At 42.0% G+C, this 23,540-nt stretch overlaps 1 protein-coding gene across 1 annotated transcript in view; it reads right to left on the reverse strand.

Moving 5' to 3' along the window:
• The window catches only part of DAW1 (dynein assembly factor with WD repeats 1), a 39,779-nt gene extending 17,327 nt beyond the window's left edge, over nt 1–22,452 (reverse strand). The window contains exons 1-8 of the mRNA XM_032766104.2: nt 22,326–22,452; nt 20,136–20,208; nt 16,761–16,905; nt 10,878–10,936; nt 10,001–10,123; nt 7,187–7,286; nt 4,072–4,179; nt 2,467–2,573 (exon numbers count right to left, since the gene is read on the reverse strand). Of these exons, the coding sequence (XP_032621995.2) occupies nt 2,467–2,573; nt 4,072–4,179; nt 7,187–7,286; nt 10,001–10,123; nt 10,878–10,936; nt 16,761–16,905; nt 20,136–20,208; nt 22,326–22,365 (755 nt within the window). The 5' untranslated portion in view covers nt 22,366–22,452. The remainder of the gene's footprint in view (nt 1–2,466; nt 2,574–4,071; nt 4,180–7,186; nt 7,287–10,000; nt 10,124–10,877; nt 10,937–16,760; nt 16,906–20,135; nt 20,209–22,325) is intronic.
• Between the last annotated feature and the right edge of the window lie 1,088 nt (nt 22,453–23,540).

The following is a 23,540-nucleotide window of genomic DNA, read 5'->3' on the forward strand; positions in this document are numbered from 1 at the left end:
GCTCAGGATTAAACAAAGACTGTGAATGGCTTGCCAACTACAAAATCAGTTTCTCCTCCCTTGGTTTTCACACCTCAACTGCTGGAACAGGGCCTCGTCCTCCCTGATTGAACTAACCTCGTTATCTCTAGCTTGCTTGCATATATATACCTGCCCCTGGAAATTTCCACTACATTCATCCAACGAAGTGGGTATTCACCCATGAAAACTCATGCTCCAAAACGTCTATTAGTCTATAAGGTGTCACAGGATTCTTTGCTGCTTTTACAGGATAATAAAGTATGCCCATCTAGTCAGATGGCAGGAACAATACCACGCAATATTGGGACCAATCACAACTAGCCATAACAACTGAAATTTAGACTATCAAGTATCAAATACAGTATATCATCATCATGATCCCTACAATAAAAAACAAACCCCACAAAAAATCTAGAGCATGTTCAAATAAAATAGCCTTGAAGAAAATGTGATTTATGAATATTCCTCAAGCACAAAGAAAGGCAAAATTAGCTGAGTTCATGATTCATAGTTAGCTCAGCTCTAACAGTATTCTAAATGTGTGTGTGTGTGTGTGTGTCTGTCCTCCTTTAATAGCATACATATGCATCACTGCCCTCTAATAAATAAGATACCAGACCTAGACAGGAGGGCATGACTATATTGCCCTCTAGTGACTGCAGCCCACACAAAATAAACTAGATTACCACTGCTGCTGCTAATAATACTACATGCTCTAGTGAATGCTGCCAGCTACTGCTGATGCCTCTAAAGGCTGTGTGATCATGCCACTCTCTGGTGCTTGCAGCATTCACAGGAGATAAGTCATCAATCTACTACACACACTGGTGAATGTTTCACTAGTTACCACTAGCCTAATGACAAGTTATATATCAATCACTTCTTAGCAGGTTCAACTCCACTTCTGTAGCTGCTTTCTGCTGATGATATTCCATTGAGATCAATAATTAATGTTAATAATTACTCTGATACATCCAGCGGGACTGCATGTGTTTCGAGACGTGAGAGCAGTCAGTAAGCTCACAAGTGACTTACATCCTGGGGAAATTTTTCAAGCATATCAGACTAAAAAAATCCATTTAACTTTCACATTTTTTAATTCTTTCCACACTACTAATTACCAGAACTAAAATAAGAGCTTCCTCCTTCACAGTCCATCTCCTGCTATTTGATCCTGAAGTAAAATCACAATGCTGAATCTGTAACATCTCAATCATTTCTGCAGAAAAAGAATGCAACATTAAAAAACTAAGTCTCTGACTTCACTGCAGGATCAAACACGAAGAAGATGGAAAAAAGAGCTGTTAAAAAAATATATATCTTCAACAACAACAAACTGAACACAATAACATTACTGCCAAAGGGCCCCATCTGGTGAGGTGCTAAGTGCATCTGAGCCTGAGGCACTGAGTCTCAACTCTTAGTATTGGGAGCAGAGGCCTTAAATGATCTAGTATATGCATAATATTTTTTCTTCCAGAAGAGATGAAATGGCCTTTGTGGTCTTGATGTTACATCATCATATTTGTTATTTCAATCATATCCATGTGATGTACGCATTCACCCTTCATTTTAATAATTCCAAAGCATGCTAATTTTAGAGATATTCCATCTAACTTCATGGAGAGAGACATCTCCCATGAAAATGGAATGGAATGTTTACCTTAACAACAAGTCACCTCTATCAGTAATCTAGACAACTGGTTCATAATGTTATTTATACTGAGTCCTCAGCTCAAAAAACAAGAGGACCTGTGAGAACAATATTAACCAGCCAGTATTCAGCCATTCACATTTAAATGACACAAATAGTTTAGCCATTATTAAATCAAGAAGTGACCCTTCTTACTGGCATGATAATTTTAAAATCTTGAACTCTATAGTTAGAGGGCCAAATTCTCCTCTCACTTAACTGACCTTGAAAGTCAATAGATTTACACTGATGTAAAACCAGAGTGAGAAGAAAATCACTCTCTATATTTATTAAGGAGAAACTGGCAAGATTGACTGCTCATAATTTAACATGTCCTAAAAACACCTTTCCTTTTTTAAAACTGTCTCTTGCTTCTGTAAAATGCATCAGTTCCCAAACCAAGTGCTTCAACACAGATTATATTTTCCTAGTCAGATAATTCATTAATAACAAATATAAAGCCCCTTTACTCTGCCTGCACGGCTCAATTCTTGTGAGCTGGTGGCGTTTAAAAAATATAAGCTTCTTATACACTGCAGAATTTGGAGAGCAAGTTTTTTGCATGTTTCAGTACCCTGGCTACTCAGAAGAGCAAAGGAAACAGGAGAAAAAGTAAAGGCGAGGTCAGGTGTGCCCAAAACCAAAGTCCAATTGGAAAGTCTAGAATTTGCAAGCCCTAGAATTTGACAGTGCCCCTTTAAGATGTCATTAAAACATACAATACAAAAACAACCTTATGAATGCTTTAGTACCTGCCAGTGCCAACATCCCACACTGCAACTGTGTGGTCAAAGGAGCCAGTGATGATCCTATCTCCTGTGGTATTAAATGACAATGCAATAATTTCTGCTGAGTGCCCCTAAAAGAATATTAATAAAAAGGTACTTCAGAATATAAATGATACATTTAGGTCCAATACCTAATTTGTACAGTAGGAATACAAAAATCACAACAATGATTGTTTTCATTAGGCCATATAGTCCACCTCCTTGACAATGTAGTAAATTTTCTTGTTTCTTGTCTAGTCTTGCATAACTTTGACTATTGCACATTATAATCTCACTGCCCATATTACAATAGCATTTAATATCATATGCCACTTAAGTACTAGCATATAGAACACTGGGAACAATCCTGCAATGACAGGGAGAATGAATTAGAATTGTGATCTAATAGGTCTTTTTCATATCAAATTTCTATGGAACAGTAGTTATTCACCATTAAAAGAGAGAATGCTTTCATTACAATAAACGAAGGACCAAACTGTCACTTCTCCTTGTGTGTGTGCATGAGAGAAAAGGCATATGGAGCCTCCTGCTGAAAGGCCAAGGACAATTGCAGTCTCTACTGCTCCCTCTCTGTGTTCCCCCACCCTGAGGCATGCTTCTGTTCAAAGGAGACAGAGAAGGGTGAGGAGGAGAATGTCCCTTGTCTACTCGATAGGCCAGGAACTCCACAGGAGGCAGCCTGCATGCTGCCCCTTACTTAGTCTTTAGGGGTAGGTCTAGACTACCCGCCATATCGGCGGGTAGCGATTGATTTCTCAAGGATCGATATATCACGTCTCATCTAGACCCGATATATCAATCCCCGAAAGCGCTCCCGTCAACTCCGGAACTCCACCAGCGCAAACGGCAGTGGCAGAGTCAACAGGGGGAGATGCGGACGTCAATCCCGCGCCGTGAGGACGACAGGTAAATTGATCTAAGATACTTCGACTTCAGCTACGCTATTCACGTAGCTGAAGTTGCGTATCTTAGATCGATCCCCTTGCCCTAGTGTAGACCAGCCCTGGGAAAGGGATGAGGATGTGACTTTAAACATTTAGGCAGAAATATTTAAATAGTGGAATCCTAGCAAGCCAAATACAGAGAATAGAAATCACACTCTAGATGCACTTGGTGACTTAACTGAATCCTCTACATACATCATACAGAAGATGAATGATGCAGCTATTATAGCTATAATCCTAGGCATTAACACCTTTTAAATTACTTTATATCAGCTCTCAGAGTTATACAGGAATTACAATTCAGTACTTATAATGATAAACTATGTTAATGAGAGCAGCAATATTTTCTAGCCTAGGACAGTAGTGACATTGAATTGGGAAAGTATGACATTTGATTAAACTGGTTTTTATGATTTTAATAAAGTAGCATAGCTTTCTTACTCCCTTTATGTTTTCGTAATCAATTATTTAACTACAGTCACTAAGTGACTCCGCTAGTAATAGAAATTCTTTGCCTGCAAATACTGAAATGGATGATTAAAAAGTCTATTTATCCCCCATCTAATTCAATTAGGAACTAAAAAAGCACCAAACACCTTCAGAACAATAAAGAATGCAAACATACAGTTAACATGACCACTTCCTCTCCATTCTGGATATCCCATAGTTTGGCTGTCGTATCCATACTTCCAGTTGCTATCAGAGTGCTTTGAAGATTAAATGATAAACAAACCTGTAACACAAACATTGGGAAACAATAAACTTCCTATGAATTTTTTGAAAACTAACTGGGGTCAGGATCTGTATTTGAAAACACAGCAATAGTACAATTTAACAGTTTGTGCCCTACAAATACAGTCATGGCACTTGAATAATGTTACAGCTGCAGTGGCTTCTACAGATTTCATTAGAGAAGCAACAAATCCTTAGCACACAAGCTTTGGAGGACAGCTTATTGGACTGAACTAACTAGTTGCTTTAAAAATGATTGTGTGTGTTAAAAAAGGCTTATTGGCACATATGCCAAACCCTATATTCAAACAGCCTTTTTTACATACAACCTCATTTTTATTACAGGTATATATTTGAGCAAAAATGCAACAAAGTCCCCAACTCAGTCCTCACACTTAAGACGGTAACTATATGATATGCTTGTTCTTCTAATGAGGAACACAAATGTCTTTGGGAAAAGGAAAACATTTGCTGGGAACTTAGTTGCATTTTCAATTATGCTATTCCATTTTTCATTATTGAACAAGTCTACATAGCATAGACATGTGGCAGCAGTTCATGTGTAATAAACATCTACTCTTTTAGAAATTATTGAAGGTTATGGGCCTGATGTTGAGAAACAGCATCTGATTTTGCAGGTATAATTCTTATCAATTATTTGCAGGTACAATTCATAGCACTTTGGGTCCGATCCAACTACTACTAAAGTCAACGGAAACTGATCAAGCCATAAGACATCTAATTACCTGATTTGTAGGCACAAAGACAGAGTTGAGACCCTTTTAAAAATCAGATCGTTCATGTTAAGAGAAATCATTTCAAAATGCTCAGAGAACGAACAAATCACTTCAAGACATACCAATGCTACTGTACTCTGATGCAAAGCAGCAACTTGTCAGGCCCAGTTTTCACTTTTGCAACTTACAAATTAAACTGCTGAACCTACAATGCACACATAGTTTCTATACTTTTTTACTCTATTGAATGACAAATCAAAAGGCAATTTTTATAGAAAAATATAATCTGAGTGTTTCTGTGGGCTTTTCTAGTACATATAATTTTACAAGCCAAGCATAAGAATTAAAAAGAAAAATCACGCTCCAGAAAAATAAGGGTATTGTTTCAAAAATGTAAACAAATTATGGGAGAAATCATAACTGAAATTTTCTAATATACAATCAATTAAAAATATCAAATTTTAAATAGTCAAAAATAATTTTTAACATTTGGCAAATGAGGGAAACTGTAACCAATAAGAGATAAAAATAAATTATTTGAATTATATTCTGCTAATTGGATACAAAGTGTTGTGTTCTATTCCTTGACGGTATGCCTTTTTGTACATGCTCAAATAGTTTGATCAATATGGGTCAGTGCAGGAAAACAGTAGCCTCTGTTGTTGCTTGTTCATGGAGGCTCTACAGACCTCCCAGAGTACACAGCTATACCTGGAGGTTACACTGAGGCCACGTCTAGACTACGTGCCGTATCGGCGCGTTAAAATCAATTGCTCGGGGATTGATATATCGCGTCTAATCTAGACGGGATATATCGATCCCTGAGCACGCTTATATCGATTCCGGAACTCCACCAACCCCAATGGAGTTCCGGAATCGACATGGTGAGCCGCGGACATCGATCCCGTGCGGTGAGCACAGGTGAGTAAATCGATTTTATATATTCGACTTCAGCTACATTATTCACGTAGCTGAAATTGCGTATCTAAAATCGATTTTACCCCGTAGTGTAGACCAGCCCTGATTTCAAAGGCATAAGAAATGCTCTCCAATGGGAGGCATAACAGACATCAAGTAGTGCATTCATGATACGTGATACTGCAGTTCACTGGAATAATAGGACAAAAGGGGCAAACACTCAGGCTGGAATAATGTTAAAGGGCCATGTAGAAAAAAAGAGAGAATAGGTCCTTAGGCCAGGCAGGAGCTGATCTGTCTCTCCACTAGGAGAGTGATATAGCTAGAGTCATGGGAGAGAGGGAGTGAAGAGCAACAGGACCAGAACAGACAACAGCAGAATGCAAGAGAAGATGGAAAAAATGTACTGATAATGAATGGTATAGAGAATGTGGATCAGAAACTTCTGTTCTCCCTGTCTCATAAAGAAGAGGACATTCAATGAAACTGAAAATAAAGAGGTACTTTCACACAATTCATAATCAGACTGTGAAACTCATTGCCACAGGTCATTGTTCAGGCCAAAAATTTGGCAAAATTAAAAAAGACTGGGCATTTACTTGGATATCAAGAATATCCCCCAAAATCATAGTAGTAAATATATTTTAAACAAAAGTTTTAGGTTGGCTTTAGCCAACCTTTACATAATAGGGGTTAAAAGGAGATTCCCCAGGGGGCCAGATTATCCCATAACTACCTATCGCTGGGCTTCCTGCATTTTCCTCTTAAGCATCTGGCACTGGTCACTGCTGGAGATAGGATATTGAACTAGATAAACCATAAACCTGATCCAGCATGGTAATTCCTATTTTCCTAAGAAATGGGTGCTCCTTTGCTTTAGCTCTCTATGCTGCAAGCTGTCCCCTACGTCCCCAGCATACATAAGTAGATTCTCTTTGGATCCAGTTCTCCCATGCAGCCAGTGCCTCAAGACACCCACAGCTTGCATAGAGAGAAAGGCTACACACTGCACTGAATAGGGAGAAAGTTAACATTATTAATTACAAAGATCTAGATGCAAGTTTTTAAAACAGTAGAGTTTTGGCATTATGAGAGTTTGAATACAAGAGCAGAAGCTCTCCCACCCCACCCTAGTAAAGACGCACCTTTATGAGACAATCTTGATTATCCTAGATGACACTGAGAACTTTTGGATAATCAAGCAGTTTTTTCAGTGTAATTAACAAACATCAGAGGAAATGACCCTCTTATAAAGTAGTAGTAGTTTGACTTAAGTTTTGGAAAATCGAGATCGTACTGCATATGAAAATACAATTGGATGCAAAGGTTTAATATTGTAATGCAGGTACTCACTATTTCTGCTGTGTGTCCCCTGAAGGTATGATAACATTTTCCTGTTTCTGCACTCCATAATTTGCAGGTCTTATCAAAAGATCCAGTGGCAATCTTGTCACTAAGTGGAAAAATAGTCACTTTTATTTAGAAAAAAGAGAAAAAAATCAAAGACAGCAGAAGGAGAAACTGAAGAATTCACAATAATACATGATCCTTGATATACCAAAGCAGTATATTTTTCAGATTATCTCATGAACAAGCCTAGAGATTAGTGATATATTTTATGACTAAATTTGTCCCTGGCACTGTAGAGATTTGCATTCCTTGGGTCAGTTGTACAACACTCTACAAAGTCATTCTGTCCCATTTCCACACCAGGCATCAGATCAAAATCAGTGTGAGAGGGAGGATAGCTGTGTTAGCATAAATTCCCTCAATGCACACAGATGCATTCTGCAGATTATTTGATCTTGCAACACACCTTTTAGAAACTGAAGTTTTATTAAGGGAAAAACAAACAATTTGCTGGTGCGTCATTCTTTCTTTGCAGCCTATTTAATTAATATTTTCAAATTGAAAAGACAGGGCCAAATTCCCTAGTACATTGGGGCAGGTTTGTGCCTGTCAACCAATGCAAAGCTGGCCACTCTAATTTACACCAGAGACTAGACCATCTGATGAACATCCAAACAGACTTATTAAAAATCACAAAATGTGTTCAGCCTTACAAAGTTGTTTCATATACGTTGGCATTGCACCTCAGTAACAACCACTGATCTCTTTGATCATTGTTTCCCAAACTTGGGATGACGCTTGTGTAGGGAAAGCCCCTGGCGGGTCAGGCCATTTTGTTTACCTGCTGCACGGGCCATGGGACATACTGGCCGCTGCTTCCTGCAGCCCCATTGGCCTGGAGCAGCACACCACGGCCAGTGGGAGCCACGATCAGTCGGACCTGTGGACCGGGCAGGTAAACAAAGCGGCCTGGCCCGCCAGGGGCTTTCCCTACGCAAGCGGCGTCTCGAGTTTGGGAAACACTGCCTTAGATTACTGGTATAGTAGGTATGTGTGCACATAGCACCTCCCTCTGACTTTCTTGGGACTCAGTTTGTATTAAAACCTAACAGAGTGGAAGACCAATAGCATGGAACTCCCCATATAAGTCTGTTTCTTTGATAAACCACTCAAAGTTACATTAAGTATCTAATTATCCTTCCAATGCAGATAAAGAGAGTATTGTCATTGACTTCTATGGGTATGTCTACATTGCAATTAAAAACCTGCAGCTGGCCGTGCTAGCTAGCTCAGGCTAAGGGACTGTTTTATTGCACTGTAGATTTTTGGGCCCAGGTTGCAGTCCGAGCTCTGGGACCCTCCCAACATGCAGGATCCTAGCCCTGGTTCCAGCCCTAGTGTCTACACCACTGTTAAATAGCCCTTATCTTGAACTCCTTAGAACTGGCCACCTGCAGATTTTTAATTGCAGTGTAGAAACACCTTATGAGATCAGGAATCTCTTCTCCTGAGTAAAATATTTTAAATGTCTGTTCAACCTTCTTTTTCCTCTTGCAATTACACAACCATTCATTTTGCCCAAATGAAGTGACTCACCACAAATAATTGTTAAAATAGTCTCATAATCAACCCTATTAGGTGCTCACACACCATAGTGATGGACGTAGTATAGAAACCTAATGATTGGTGTTAAACTAGTTATTTTTCTTTGGAAATAGATTTCTAGCTCAGCTCTAGCTCAAGGTCATCAGTAGGTTCATTTTCTCTTATAATATGAAAAAATATCTGCCATCTACCATTTCTTCATTATCTGGTTTTGTGCTATCTGGAATCCAAATTACTGATTACTCTTTACAAAGATTTGCATCAGACTTTGGTTCATATAGATAATATCAAATAACCCTAAACTTTGTGGTTTTAAGTAAGAAATCATAATACACCTCTACCTTGATATAACGCTGTCCTCGGGAGCCAAAAAATCTTACCATGTTATAGGTGAAACCACATTATATGAAACTTGATTTGATCTGCCAATGTGCACAGCCTCACCCACCCGGAGCACTGCTTTACCGTGTTATATCCGAATTCGTGTTATATCGGGTGATGTTATAATGGGGTAGAGGTGTACTGCAAGGTTCTGAGTAGGCTCAACTCTCATTCAGATCAATGTAAACTGATAAGTAATAGAAATAGTAATAATAGTGCTCAACACATTAAGAATGGGCCTTAACACACATTATATACACACACACATATACATACACGGATCTTAAATATGTACTTTTAACTGTAAATATATTTGATGATGGAAATAAGAATTCCTTTCTACCTTCTTCTGTAGAGTGTGGACAAAAGCGTAACAGAGAAGAGAATGGTTTACTTTTTGAAGCACAAAACTCTCTCACAAAGGAGGCCGCTCCTGACTAATGTAAACCTCTGAAACCTCTGTACATGACATCATATTCTCTTTACACTACAGCTGCTAGCTCTGATCTAACCCAGATAACTACTGTAGAAAATAAAATATATGCAGATTCACGTTCAGCACTGATGTAGCAGCACTCTCAAGATCTCCTAAAAACTACTCACCAGTTCTGACCAATTTCTAAGTCAGACCTTTGATAATAATGTATGTTACTAAATGGCTTAACCAACTTAAAAAAAAGACGGTTATGCTGGAAGAGCTGATCATTCTAACTAAAGCAACACAAGCTGTCATTACTCTGTTTGACTTTAAAGTTTACAGGATAACTATATTTGCAACATAGCAATGCTGGCAACTAGAAGGTGTCTCAAAGACTCTGAAAACCTATTTACCCATAGGGATTATTGAAAGCTATTGCATAGACCACATTTCTGTGTCCCTCCAATGTACGTAGCTCCTCTCCTGATGCTGTGTCCCATATTTTGCATGTTCTGTCATAGCTTCCAGTGATAAAGCTAAAATGAAGAAAGATAAATGAGTTACAGAAGAGTAGAAACTTTCTCATGGTCTGAGTCCACAACCTAGTGAAGCCAAGGGGAGTCTTTCCATTGATTTCAGTGGACTTTGCATCAGGCTCTCAGTGGTTTTCCCGCATTCCATGGTATCCATGAGAATATTGATCATGGCAAAGATTTTAAATCAAGCAATTTCCAAAATTTTACTAAATATTATACTTTTTAAAAGATAACATTACCAGTGCTCAATGCATTCTCTGCTACTAAAAAGCTAGGCTTTCCTTCGGAAGAGATTACAGAGAAAAAAATAGTTACAGCCTAATAAACTAACAATTAAGTCAATTACAGCTGAGCTTCACTCACAGTGAAAGTCCCAAAGTGCTTAAATGTATTTCAACGGACCTGCACTCCACTTATACTGAGCCTCACCCCACTTTCAGTGACATTCACTTTACTATAATGTGTTTCTTTCTGCTAATCTTGCTGGAATACTGCAGCTATCACCAACATATGTGAGAGGAGAGAGTGCCACCAATTGAATCACACCACCATTTTTTGCAGCCCCCTTGGTTTTTCCTTAGAAGTCTGAAATTCAGGTACATGAAATGCTTACATCTGCTTAGATACAATCATAACACAAAGGGATTTTGTTTGCAGGATAGATATGATCACTGAAATTCACTATTTAATTTCCACATTAAAAATAGTTTTCCATTAGTAATTATGCATTTTGAATTTAAAAATGAAAACTTACCAGGAACCAGATTTGTTAAATGCTACATTGGTCAGTGGCAATATATGTGCCCTAAGCACCTGAAATACAGGAAAATTAAGATTTGGTGCAATTTCAAATAAAATCAAATTACTAGGCGTTTTTGAACTAGCCTAATATCTACTCTTCTCAATATTTTCTTCCCATTTTAGCCATGCTAGCTGAGCAGTTATGACAGTAATACATTAATCCCTAGCCAAAAGAAAGCATGTGTGACCAATTACCACTGTAGAATTCATGCAGAAAATTTCTGTCTTCACTAGGAATTGCAGCGGTGCAGCTACGCTTCTGATTCACTAGCCACAAATGGCTGTGATTGAAGCAGATCCTCAGTGTTCATAAGGCCTCAATGAGCTGTCCTCTCTCTGTATTTCATTGTGTGCTGCCTTCTTTGAGAACAAAGGAGGAACCTTAGGAGTTTCAAGAGGGGTGGGAGAAATAAATGGCCCTTATGGACCATGAGTGAGGGCTTTCTTGAAATGTGCTCCAACAACTGTTCTTTGGTGTTTGCTATTAAGCCATATACTACAAACTACTGCATCCACTTGCAAGAAATAATTTTAAATTTACATTGTGAGATGCTTTCAACAAGTGTAAGACGTTGTTTTTAAAAATGGGGAGAGAGAGGCAATGCCAGAGTTCCACACCCAAAGGTTCACCAAAATAAAAGTCTTATCACTGCTGATTTGAAATACACTGCTGGAATCTCTAAAAAGCAGATGTCAGAACGGAGAAACTCATCAGGATGAAATTCAGAGAGGAGATTTCAAATATAACCACTGCCTGGATCATTTAGATTATGGAACCAACTCTTTTCAAACACACTGCGTAAGATCTTTTGGTCAGAGACATTTTGTCCTTGTTCTTTCTATAAACTATAAATGGTCAGACATACCTATGGCACTCTATGAAAAGATTTATTAAATAAGTAATAATTATTAATAGGGCCCTATCAAATTCACGGTCCCCTTTGATCAATTTCATGGTCATAGGATTTTAAAAATCATGAATTTCATGATTTCAGCTCTTTAATTCTGAAATTTCACAGTGTAGTACTTGTAGGGGTCTTGACCCAATAAGGAGTTGTGGGAGGGGTCACAAGGTTATTGTACAGGAAGTTGCAGTACTGCTACCATTACTTCTGCACCACTGCTGGCGGTAGTGCTGCCTTCAGACCTGAGCAGCTGGAGAGCAGTGGCTGCTGGCTAGGAGCCCAGCTCTGAAGGCAGAGCCACTGCCAGTAGCAGCACAGAAGTAAGGATGGCATGGTACGGTATTGCCACCCTTACTTCTGCGTTGCTGCCTGCAGAGCTGGGCCCTTAGTCAGCAGCCACCACTCTCTGGTTGCCCAGCACTGAAGGCAGCATAGAAGTAAGAGTGGCAATACCGCGATCACCCTAAAATAAGTTTGTGACACAGACACACCCACAACTCCTTTTGGGTCAGGATCCCCAATTTGAGAAAGGCTGGACTCCCGCATGAAATCTGCATAGTATATGGTAAAAGCACAGAAAAAGACCAGATTTCATGTTCCATGATGCGTTTTTCATGGCTGTGAATTTGGTAGGCCCTAATTATTAATAATGCAAATTAAAATCAATCTGCCGCTATATTTAGGAATAAATTAGTTACATTGCCAACAACTTTTTGCATTTCTCTGGCTATTCTTATATATGACTTGCCTTTAAATAAAACTTTTATCCTTTACAAGCCAGCTTCTGCTTGATCCTATTATATAGTGCCAACATAACTAGGGCCCTACCAAATTCACAACCATGAAAAACACATCATGGATCATGAAATCTGGCCTCCCCCCACGAATTTAGGTCTTTTGGGTGCTTTACCCTATACTATACAGATTTCATAGGGGAGACCAGTGTTTCTCAATTTGGGGGTCCTGACCCAAAAGGGAGTTGCAGGGGAGTCAGAAGGTTATTTTAGGAGGCTTGCAGTAGTACCACCCTTACCTCTGTGTGGCCATCACATCTGGGTGGCTGAAGAGTGGTGGCCGTTAGCCGGCTGCCCAGCTCTGAAGGTAATGATCTGCCAGCAGCAGCACAGAAGTAAGGGTGGCAATAATATACCATCCACCCTTACTTCTACGCTGCTGCCTTCAGAGCTGGGTGACCGGAGAGTGGCAGCTGTTGACTGAGGGTCCAGCTCTTTAGGCAGCAGCATAGAAGTAAGGGTGGATGATATGGTACTATCAGTCTCACTTCTGCCTTCAGAGCTGGTCTCCCAGCCAGCAGCCACCACTCTCCAGCTGCCCAGAAGTAAGGTGAGCAGTACCGCAAACACCACCACCACCACCACAACTTTGCAACCCTCAACTCCTTTGTGGGCCAGGACCCCTACAATTACAACACCATGAAATTTAGATTTAAATAGCTGAAATCATGAAATTTATGATTTTTTAAATCTTATGACCATGAAATTGACCAAAACGGACCGTGAATTAGGTAGGGCCCTACACATAACCTTACTTGTGAAAATCACACCATTTGTTGACATTGAAATGAAGGGATGTTACAAATGAGCAAATAGAACATCACTGCAGGACCAAGGAGGAGAAATGCGTAATAAGCAATGCTACTTAATCTCTGGCATATAGGCATATAAGATGGAGCAGAATTCTGTCACAGAGCAGAGAAGACAAGAGGATTGGGGATCTTAGAGGAGGAACTGACAGAAATGGAGGAGAAATAGTTATGGAACAGCTCAAGGAGGGAGAGAGAGAGGCTACTTATGAGTTAGAGAGATTTTGCCCTTCAGGGAAATTAGAGAGAGCTGCCACTACAGTTTCTGCAGTGGAAATGGGCAATGAAGATGTGGAAAATTACAATAATTTGGTTTTTTTAAAACACCCGCAAGTATATAAATATATGCACATTAGCACAAATAATTATGGAAATGTATGGAGATTTGATCTCAAGCTTTCTTAAGGCCCCATGCAGGCAGCACTGGTAGTGAGAAATAAACTCCTTGTGAGAGCATAAACGTATCTGACAATTAGCAAATGAGAGAGAGGATGTTAGACAGATTTATGTTCAAGTTCAGATCCTAACATTTTTCCCAGTATCAAAGCCCATTTTTGTTAAAAGCCCAGAGACATAACTGCTCCATTTGCAGAACCCATCTGAAGTCAATGAGAGCTGCCTGTGCAAAATGCCAAACCCTAAGGTGATATCAGGGAATGTGTGTTTCAGTACTGTAATTTAGGCTAAAGCAGTCCATGAAATAAATTTCCAGAACAGTGCAGCATGCCACGGCAATAGAACAATCTCAAATGCCTATCCAGTTGCTACAGTAGCATGATACTCTGCTGGTTGTCTAACACAAAGTCATGCTCACACAATTATAGGAAACAGCAAAGACGACAGAGATGGGAAATGAGCCAATGCTGATCAGATTTGCCTGGCTCTTGTATTGCTAAATAAGGGAAATCAACCACTATCTGTTCCCAGCAAAGACCAAATTCATTCTTTCTGTGGATATTTCTGTCATATACCAGAAAGACAAAGTGTGTAAGGTAATATATGTGGCAAAGTACCTGCCTCTCCGTTTGGTAGCACGGTTCCTTTTTGCCCTGGAGGCACAGGTTTGGTAAAAAAACCAAAGACAAAAAAAAACCCTTCCCAATCTCACAGGGTCTGGCTGATCCCTTCTCAGCCAGCCCCTTGCTCTAGTTTCCTCTCCTTCTGAGGAGACTGCAAGCTGCCTTCCCAGGACAGCCTCAGAGTTTAGCTGCCCCTACTTGCTGGCAGCTACTCTGCTTCTCTCCTTCTCCCCCCCTGCTTCCCTGCCAGGGAGGTTTTAAAAAGGTCACCAGCAATTGGAGTCAGCTGAACCTGATTCCTCTAGGCTAAGCCTTCCGGGACCAATTACTACCCCTCTCCTGGTAGCCAACTGTCCTGAGTTTGCCACATATACTTTATTGAACCAACTTCTGTTGGTGAAAGAAACAAGCTTTCAAGCTCCATATAGCTCTTTTTCAGACCCAACATTGTCTCTCTAGTACAGACGTGGGCAAACTACGGCCCGCAGGACTGTCCTGCCCGTCCTCTGAGCTCCTGGCCAGGAAGTCTAGACCCAGCCCCTCACCCGCCACTGCGCGGGCCGTGCTCTGGCCCGCCGCTCCCGCTGGGCAGCGTGGGGAGTGCAGCTAGCTCTGGCTAGGTGTTGCAGCTGTGAGCTCCTGCTGCTGGTAAGGGGGCAGCGAGCAGGGGGGTTGGGTAAAGAAGCGGGGGGTTCTGGGGGGCAGTCAGGGAGGAAGGGATAGTTGGATGGGGCAGAGCTTCTGGAGGGCGGTCAGGAGATGCGGAACAAGGAGGAGTGGGAGTCCCAGGGGGCCTGTCAGGGGGTGGGGATGTGGATAGGGGTCGGGAGGGCAGTCAGAGGACAGGGGGTTTGGATAAGAGGGTGGGATCCCAGGGGGCAGCTAGGGGCGGGGAGTCCCGGAAGAGGGTGGTCAGTGGATGAGGAGCAGAGGGTGGTTGGATGGGGGTGGGAGTCCCGGGGGGGCTGTCAGGGGTGTGGATAGGGGTCGGGGCAATCAGGGGACATGGGGGTTGGATGGAGGCAGGGGTCCCGGGAGGAAGCATCAGGGGACAAGGAGCAGGGGAGTTGGATGAGTTGGGGGTTCTGAGGGGGCGGGATTTGGGAGAGGTGGATAGGGGGCGGGGGGCTAGGCTGTTTGGGGAGGTACAGCCTTCCCTACTCAGCCCTCCATACAGTTGCGCAACCCTGATGTGGCCTCAGGCCAAAAAGTTTGCCCACTCCTGCTCTAGCATATGATTGACCAACATCTTTTTGTAGTTGCACAGTGCCATCTGCTGATCTGATGAAGATACAACAATAGCTTATTGCAGATGAAAAAATGTAACATTTGGAAAGTAATTTCTATTACTGACTCTCATTTATAACAAAGTACAGCTAAATCATTCCTCTTCTTGTGACTTGTGGAAAACACTGGGTTATTTAAAGCAAATTTACCAAGGTGCTGTATGTAGCAAAAGCACAAAAACATTGTTCTAACCTTTTCTATTTAAAAGGTGACAAGTTATTCAATACAAAAAAAAAATCAAAATAATAAACTACTAATTCCAAATACTCAGAAAAAAGACGAAGTGGAGGTGAGGAAAATGAGAGATGTAGAAACTAAATTTCTACAGAAGACCTATGCCTTAGCAACCACAATTCTTGTACCTCACAATAGACCTGGCTGAAAGAGCAGCTTAAGAACTCTTTACTCTCTAGCCTTAGGATTTCTGCAAAGATAACATTTTCGCTAGGGCTGGGAGACACTGGTATTATTTAAAATTAATTATGAATGGGAAAGTTATCAGGATAATCACGATTTTGAGATCATTTCTAAGAATCCACAGCAGGCAAGACAGATCCAGATTCAGTCCTATTTGCGCGGCCAGAGCAGTGCAAACGTTATGGAGAATTCTGTAGGGCCAAATTCTGTTCTCAATTGTCCAGTTATACCTGGTCTACACTTAAAGCTTAAGATGACATAGCTACAGCACTCAGGGATGTGAAAAGTCCACACCTCTGAGTACCAAACCTACACCAGTCAAACCCTTGGCATTAATACGGCCAGACCAACAGAACAATGTTTCCATCAGGTAGCTGCCACTCATTTGGAGAGGTGGAATCACTACAATGACAGAAAAGCCCCTTCCCTTACTGTAGTCTACACCTACACCACAGGCTTACAGCAGCATAGGTACAGGGCCATAGCTATGCTGCTGCAGAGTAGAGATGGCCTCAAGCTAATGTTGACGCTGAGCTATTCTGGATTTACAACAGTGTAACTGCAATCAGAAAAGACCCAGAAATTATTTTCAACATGCCTCATACCTTAAAAAGGTAGAACTTGTGGTCCTCTTGTTGCCCAAGCTTCTCTTGTAACCTTAGTACTAAATGTATGACCTGCTCTTTGCGTGAAGCTGTGATGAGAGGTTCTGCTTTTCGGATTTCTTCTACTAAGGCGCCTACATCTGTACTAGAGTGCATGGAAAAAACATGTCTCATCCACTGACAAACAGTTATGGTAAACACATTATTTACTTACAGAGAGAGAAAATAAGCAGTCAGATGTGACACTGCTCTTTTATTATGAATAAGTTTAAGCAACGTCAAAATATAAATACTTTTAAATATGTTTTATTGGTTTTGAATATACTTTTAATCTTTCAGAAAAAAAATTACATTTGACTTTTAAAACTGTAGTTTTTCAAAGACCCTTCACTTTTCAAAGGAAAGATTCCACAGGGGGTGTAATACAGCTAATACCCAAATGACACTTTCAACCTTTAACACTAATTTAGTCTTAAATTGAAGCTAGAACCTCTTGATAGGTAAAAAACCCAACAAACAGCAACAATATTGTTATGAACAGGATTAAACCTTGTTATGGGCTGAGTTAAATCCTCATTTGAAACTGATGGTTATGACTGTGCCCTTCACTTAAGATAGCTGAAAGAGACAGCTAAAGGGCTACACCTAAAACAAAGCATATGGAGCCTGCCCAGAAACTAGCACTATGTGGGTGGAGGGTTCTACTGGGTATTGTTTTAGTGTTCGTGAATGAGTGTGGAAGAGACTAGCTGAGGTGCAACGAGAAACAGAGATTCAGAGGAAGAGTGAGCAGTGGCAGATTAGCCACTGAGCCAGTGGGGCCCAGGCCCAGTGGGCCCAGTCAACTGCAGCGCCAGGTGGGTGGAGCGGGGGCAAGACCCCACACGCCAATCTCATTTCCTCAGCAGAAGCACTAGAGGGGTGCAATAGGGCAGGGGGCTGCCGGCAGAAGTGGTAGGGAGGGGCCCTGACTTGCTCTGGCCCAGGGCTCCACAAAACTGTAATCCATCTCTGAGAGCAAGAAATGCCAAGCTGTCTCTAAGCACATTGAGACCCTGGGAGAAGCCTGGAGAGATTCCGGTTTGGTGATGGTGGCTGAAAGAAGCTTGGGCCTATATGCTAAGAAACTATTCCTTTAGGGTTTGTAAATAAACAAGATTGCATCAAAGAAAATACCAGACTCCATCACCAATTTCTTCTCTCATCTGGATTAACCTACAAGGCCCCAAACTTTGACTAGTCACTCAAGTCAAAAAGGGGCAATAAAATGAACAAAAAATTAAAGTTCACAAACAGAAATCATGTTTATAAAATGTAACTATTTTTACATGTTTTCACAAATCTAAGGCCTAATTCTGCAGCTCTTACTGCTGTAAGTAATCCATATGTCCATGGGTAGTCTTACTGGATAGGCTTAATGTTCTGTTGATGTATTTGGTGCATAAACCATCAGGTTCTACAGGAGATTTCGCAGCTGGGTTTTTCTAGACTACTGGCCTTTCAATGTATATGCTGATGTTGGCTCAGATGAGACAACTATATCTTCCTGTAAGCAATGTGACTTGTTGGATTTTATCCAGAGTATTGAGAAAAGCTCCCAGAGGTTCAGTCATACACTAAGCCTTATCTTTGAGTTTGGAGTGAAAATTATGAATGTGCAGGCCACCCTACCCATCAATTCATGTGTTTTGATTGAGACACTATGTTACCAATATCAGCACTGGATCTGTCTTATTTCTTTGTGGACTAAATCTAATGAATCTTGTGGATTTTGGTGTCCTCCTTACTGGTGCTGGGGCATATCTGACTTCTGTCTCTGCACCACTTCCAGTCAGCTGATTTCAATTAGTTCACTGACAGCACCATCAGCAGTATAATATGGCCCTTGGCTCTCATAATATATTATTTCTTGTGCCTGGCAGCCACCAAACTTAATGATCTGAGGCACCTGAAGCAACTGAAACAGATGGGAGAGGAAATGGCTGAAATCAGCATGAAGTCTGATTATCTTCTCTATAGGACTCAATGGCACACAGAGGTGCTAGCACTCAACCACAGATTGCACAAATCACCTGAAGGTCAGTGGGCAAAACTACCAACCAGAATGGTGAATATCCATGTACATGGGTTTGTGGAGCACCTTTCTGTCTCCTCACAGCAGCATCCAGTAGAACTCTCTCAGTTGGTGTGATGTCTAATCATAGAATATCAGGGTTGGAAGGGACCTCAGAAGGTCATCTAGTCCAACCCCCTGCTCAAAGGATTTTTGCCTCAGATTCCTAAATGGCCCCCTCAAGGATTGAGCTCACAATGCTGGGTTTAGCAGGCCAATGCTCAAACCACTGAGCTATCCCTCCCCCATGCAAACTGATACCTTGCCAAACTATTATTATGTTCTTTCAATTGATCACTGTAGTGAATGTGTCACATTCTTCACAGAAGAGACAGATCTTCAGGCTAGTGTCTTCCACCCTTTGAGAACCAGAGCTGCAGGCTCCTGATGATCTGTCTACCCATAGTTAGGTTCCATTTGGCCTCTGATAAGGATATCCATGTCCCCTGTGTTACCCAAGAGCCCCCTGTCTTCATTCTAAACTTGCCTGTGAAACTGACTTCCTTTGTAGTCACAGCAATGGACCTATTTTCAGAGATGCTGAGCACTGACAGCTCCTACTGACCTCTGTGGTAGTTGCAGGCACTGAGCACTTCTGAAAATCAGGCCATACACCTTTCTTCCATAGAACCCACTGGCTAAACTCCTATTAACTTCAACAGGAGCAGGCACTCAGTTTACCCATCTAGATAAATGGGGATTATTAATAGTATTTTACTTACCTATCTCATAGTATTGTTGTGAGGATTAATTAATTAGTGAGACTGAATCTGAACTCATTTATACCAGTGTAATTCAAATGTCTTTGGTACAGCTGATTTCAAGCAGTGTAACTGAGAGCAGACTCAGGCCCATTGATGAGAAACATTCTGAAGATAAAAGGTGCTATTGTACAGAAGTGCTAAATGTTATTAATTACAACATTACAATTTGTGCCACCAGAAAATTCTGAATTTTTGCTGGCTAGTGAACAGTTTGTGGACATGCCTTGATGTGACAGGTCTGTAAACAAAAGCAGTTCCCACCTCCACCTCCTGACACTGCACCAAGAATTGCAACAGCAGAATGATCAGTCAAAATGTAGGATTTCTTAATGCCCTCAAATAATCAGAAATATTAAGAGAACAAAAGTTAACCCAAAAGAGAAGAAGTTTGTAAACGTGATTTGGGACAACAATTGAACAGAGCTGTACATAACCTACTATTAAGTTATTCTGTAAAATAAGGTATACTTCTGCTGTCTAAAATAATACAATACTTACTCAGGACTGAGATCAAGTAAATCTATGGATTTGGTCTTCAATTCACCACCTTGAACATATTCCAGAATAATGCCTTTGAAGAAACAATAAACAATTCTAAATTAGAAGTTCATCATGGCTGCTGGCTTTTTTTTTTGTGGGGGGGGGGGTGCATACTATCTGACATTTACATTGATATAACAACATTGACTTCTATAGAGATACTCCTGATTTACACCATTCTTATCAAAATCAGAATCAGGATGACAGCATTTCTTTCTTTGGGATTGGCAGAGTGCATCTGCTATGTTAACTTCTCTACTTGCAAAAGTCTGCATGCAGAACTGAATATAAAATTGTATACCCAGGTTTGGGTAGACTCTGGCACTTTTAAAAGATGTATTTTGAACTTTGGAATTAAGATGTTTGGCCACATCACTTCCTGTTTAAAGAAGATATTTAGAGCATTCTGCTGCTGTCTGGCATTCAGCAGGAAGGGCTATTCTAGATGAACTTTTATCTGCTTATGCATTTTGCCAGGTTTGTGAGCAAATGTTTAATTTGGCAGAAGGATTTATCCTTTCCTGACATTCTGAGCCTCCTTATCTCCATTTTTCATGTTTAATTATTTATCAGAGAAAGTTGATCCCAGAAAAAGAGAGAAAAGAAGGTTCCTAAACAGATTGACACCAAACTTGATTCTATTATCAAATTCCTGGCAAGATTGTTTCCTACAGTAAACCACATATTACCTCAATGCTTCTGTCAAGATTACATTTGATAAGACACAAAAATCTGTAAGTATTGAATTTCCTACAATAGGTTTACATTTACTTTGTAGCCATTTCCTTGGGGGCTCTTCTTTCACATCGGTAAGTATTGAATTTCCTACAATAGGTTTACATTTACTTTGTAGCCATTTCCTTGGGGGCTCCTCTTTCACATCGGTTTGAAAAAGGTGTAACTCCACTGGGCTCAGTGATATAAACCCCAGTTAATACTGGTATATTTACACCAGAATTAACAGGGGTTTATATTTAGTCCACATCATCCCTTTAGCTATGTTATGACTCAAAACCTCCTGCAGCTAAGGTAATAAATCTCTTCAGGATTGTTATGCAGTCATTGGAAATATTTAGGGAAGGGGGAAAACATGTCCCCAACCACACATTATGTAAATTTGCGGTAATACAAATATTTTTAATTGCAAAAGCAAAAAACCAACAGCACTGAGAAGATTTTCCCCTTCAGACATTTTGCAATAGATGATCAGACAGCAAAGCTGCTGAGAGTCAGGGTATGCAGGACAGGCTAAGCTCTTAGGAGCAGGGACCATCTTTTGTTCCGTGTGTACAGTGGGGTCCTTGTCCATGACTATCATTTCTGTGCCTGTTCATGGGACTGATATGTATTTATATTGCTTTAGCAGTGGGACCCCTTAGTAAGGGTCCCACTGTTAAAGCAATATAAATACATAACAGTCCCATGAACAGGCACAGAAATGATTGCTCAGGAGACTCAGGTAAAAGGCAGAGGAAATAGCTAAACCATCTTCATAGCAGGAGATGATAGGTAGAAAGGTTTCTGTGAAGGCAGCCTGGAGCCGGGCAGCCCTGCCAGAGTCCTGGGCGCCTCCTCTGCTACCCATTCATTCCTGACTCTTTCTCCCATCTGCTTCCTCCTCCTCCCATCCCAACAACGCTGAGCCCTTCCTCTGTTCCCAACTACCCACCCCCCATTAGCTCCTCTCTGCCCTCCCCACACCACCCTGCAGCCCTCCCCCGCCACATCCCGGGGCACTTCCCCCCGCCACCCTGCGGCCCTTCCACCGCCCATCCCGGGGCTCTTCCCTCCAGTCCACCCTCTCTGCCCTCGGCGCGGCCCATCCCGGGGTCTCTTCCCCCCAGTCACCCCATTGCCCATCCCCCACCACCCTGCGTTCTTCCCCCCAGGCACCCCACGAGGGCCACACGAGGACTAGCACACTGGCCTGAGGGCCGCGTCACTGACACCTTTACATATAAAGATAGAAAATCCCCGGCTCTGCCCCTGGCCCCATCCCCACTCCACCCTGCGGTTCTTCCCCCCAGGCACCCCCCGCTGCCCCATCCGCATCCTGGGGCTCTTCCCCGCCATCACTCCTCTCTGCCCCACCCCCACCCTGAAGCTCTGCTCCCCACAGCACCCTGTGCCCCCCGCCCCGCTCCGCACCCGGCGGGTAATATCGCAGCAGGAGCCGCTTCAGCTTCATCTTCTTCCCACAGGCCGAAGCCCAAGCGCCGGCTTCGTTACCATAGAAACCAGCCAAACAGACTCGCCCGCAGTGCGCAGGCGCGGCTGGCCCGGCAGGGCAGGGGAGCATAATAGAGCGGCCCGGATCCGCGCCAGGGGAGGTTAAAATGCGCTTGTGCTTGGAACGGTGGGCTGCGCGCGGGGCTCGCACACGTCCGGGAGGGGAGGGGAGGGGCGGAGCCCAGGGAGCAGCGAGCTGGGGGTCCGCGGGCCGCGCCTCTGTCCCACAGGCGTGTCGGGGGCGGGACCCAGCCCCAGCCGCCCTTACGGTGCTTAAGCCCGCAGGCGGCACTGGCCCGTCTCCACGTGGGGAATGTCCTGCTCCCCATCGCACCCGGTCAGCTCCCAGACCGAGCACGGAGTTGTAGCCGCATCGCACCGCGCCACCCCCCCGGGGGAGCCGCCCCGCGCAGCACGGGGAGCGCCCACGGTCCCCAGCGTGCGCCAGCCTGGCCCATGAGCCCCAGCGCTACATCCACAGACTCGCCGCAGCTTTTTCTTGTGCAGCCCCGCAACCAGCACCCCCCTGCTGTCCCCAAAGCTATGGCTAGTGTCGTGTTTATACACCGGGGGGTTAGTTAGACCTTTAAGGGCATTTTCTGTTCAGCTTTTAGTCTCTTTCTGCACCAAGACATTTGGGCAATAAAATGGCCTGCTAAATTAAAAGCTCAGACGGGATGCCTTGTCCAGGAACGAAAGTTAAAGGGAAGTCTGGTTGTAGAGAATCCCTCTCTTTGTACGTAATACAAAAAAAAAAGTGCAGCATATTATGGGTAAGAAAAACAAAAAAGAGTATAATAGAAATTTTGTCGTCTTTCACACACACACACCTAACTGACTCCAGTGATGTCACTAGGTAACCAAGGATAAGATTGGGCCCTATATATATATATATATATATATATATACACACACACACACACACACACACACACACACCATTTCTTCAAGGGTGAAAATAGATTTAAAATTAGTTTAAGGACAGACGTGGATAACAATGCAGAAAATATAGATGAACTGGTCATAATTTAAAAGGGATCCAGGACATTGTATTCAGTAGTTTCCCAGTTTTACTTTGTAGTTGGCAATGTAACAAAGTAAACCTGCACAGAAAACAGAAAATTACAGTTGCTT

Source organism: Chelonoidis abingdonii, chromosome 8 (assembly GCF_003597395.2).
Source record: "Chelonoidis abingdonii isolate Lonesome George chromosome 8, CheloAbing_2.0, whole genome shotgun sequence".
Classification (NCBI taxonomy): Eukaryota; Metazoa; Chordata; order Testudines; family Testudinidae; genus Chelonoidis; species Chelonoidis abingdonii.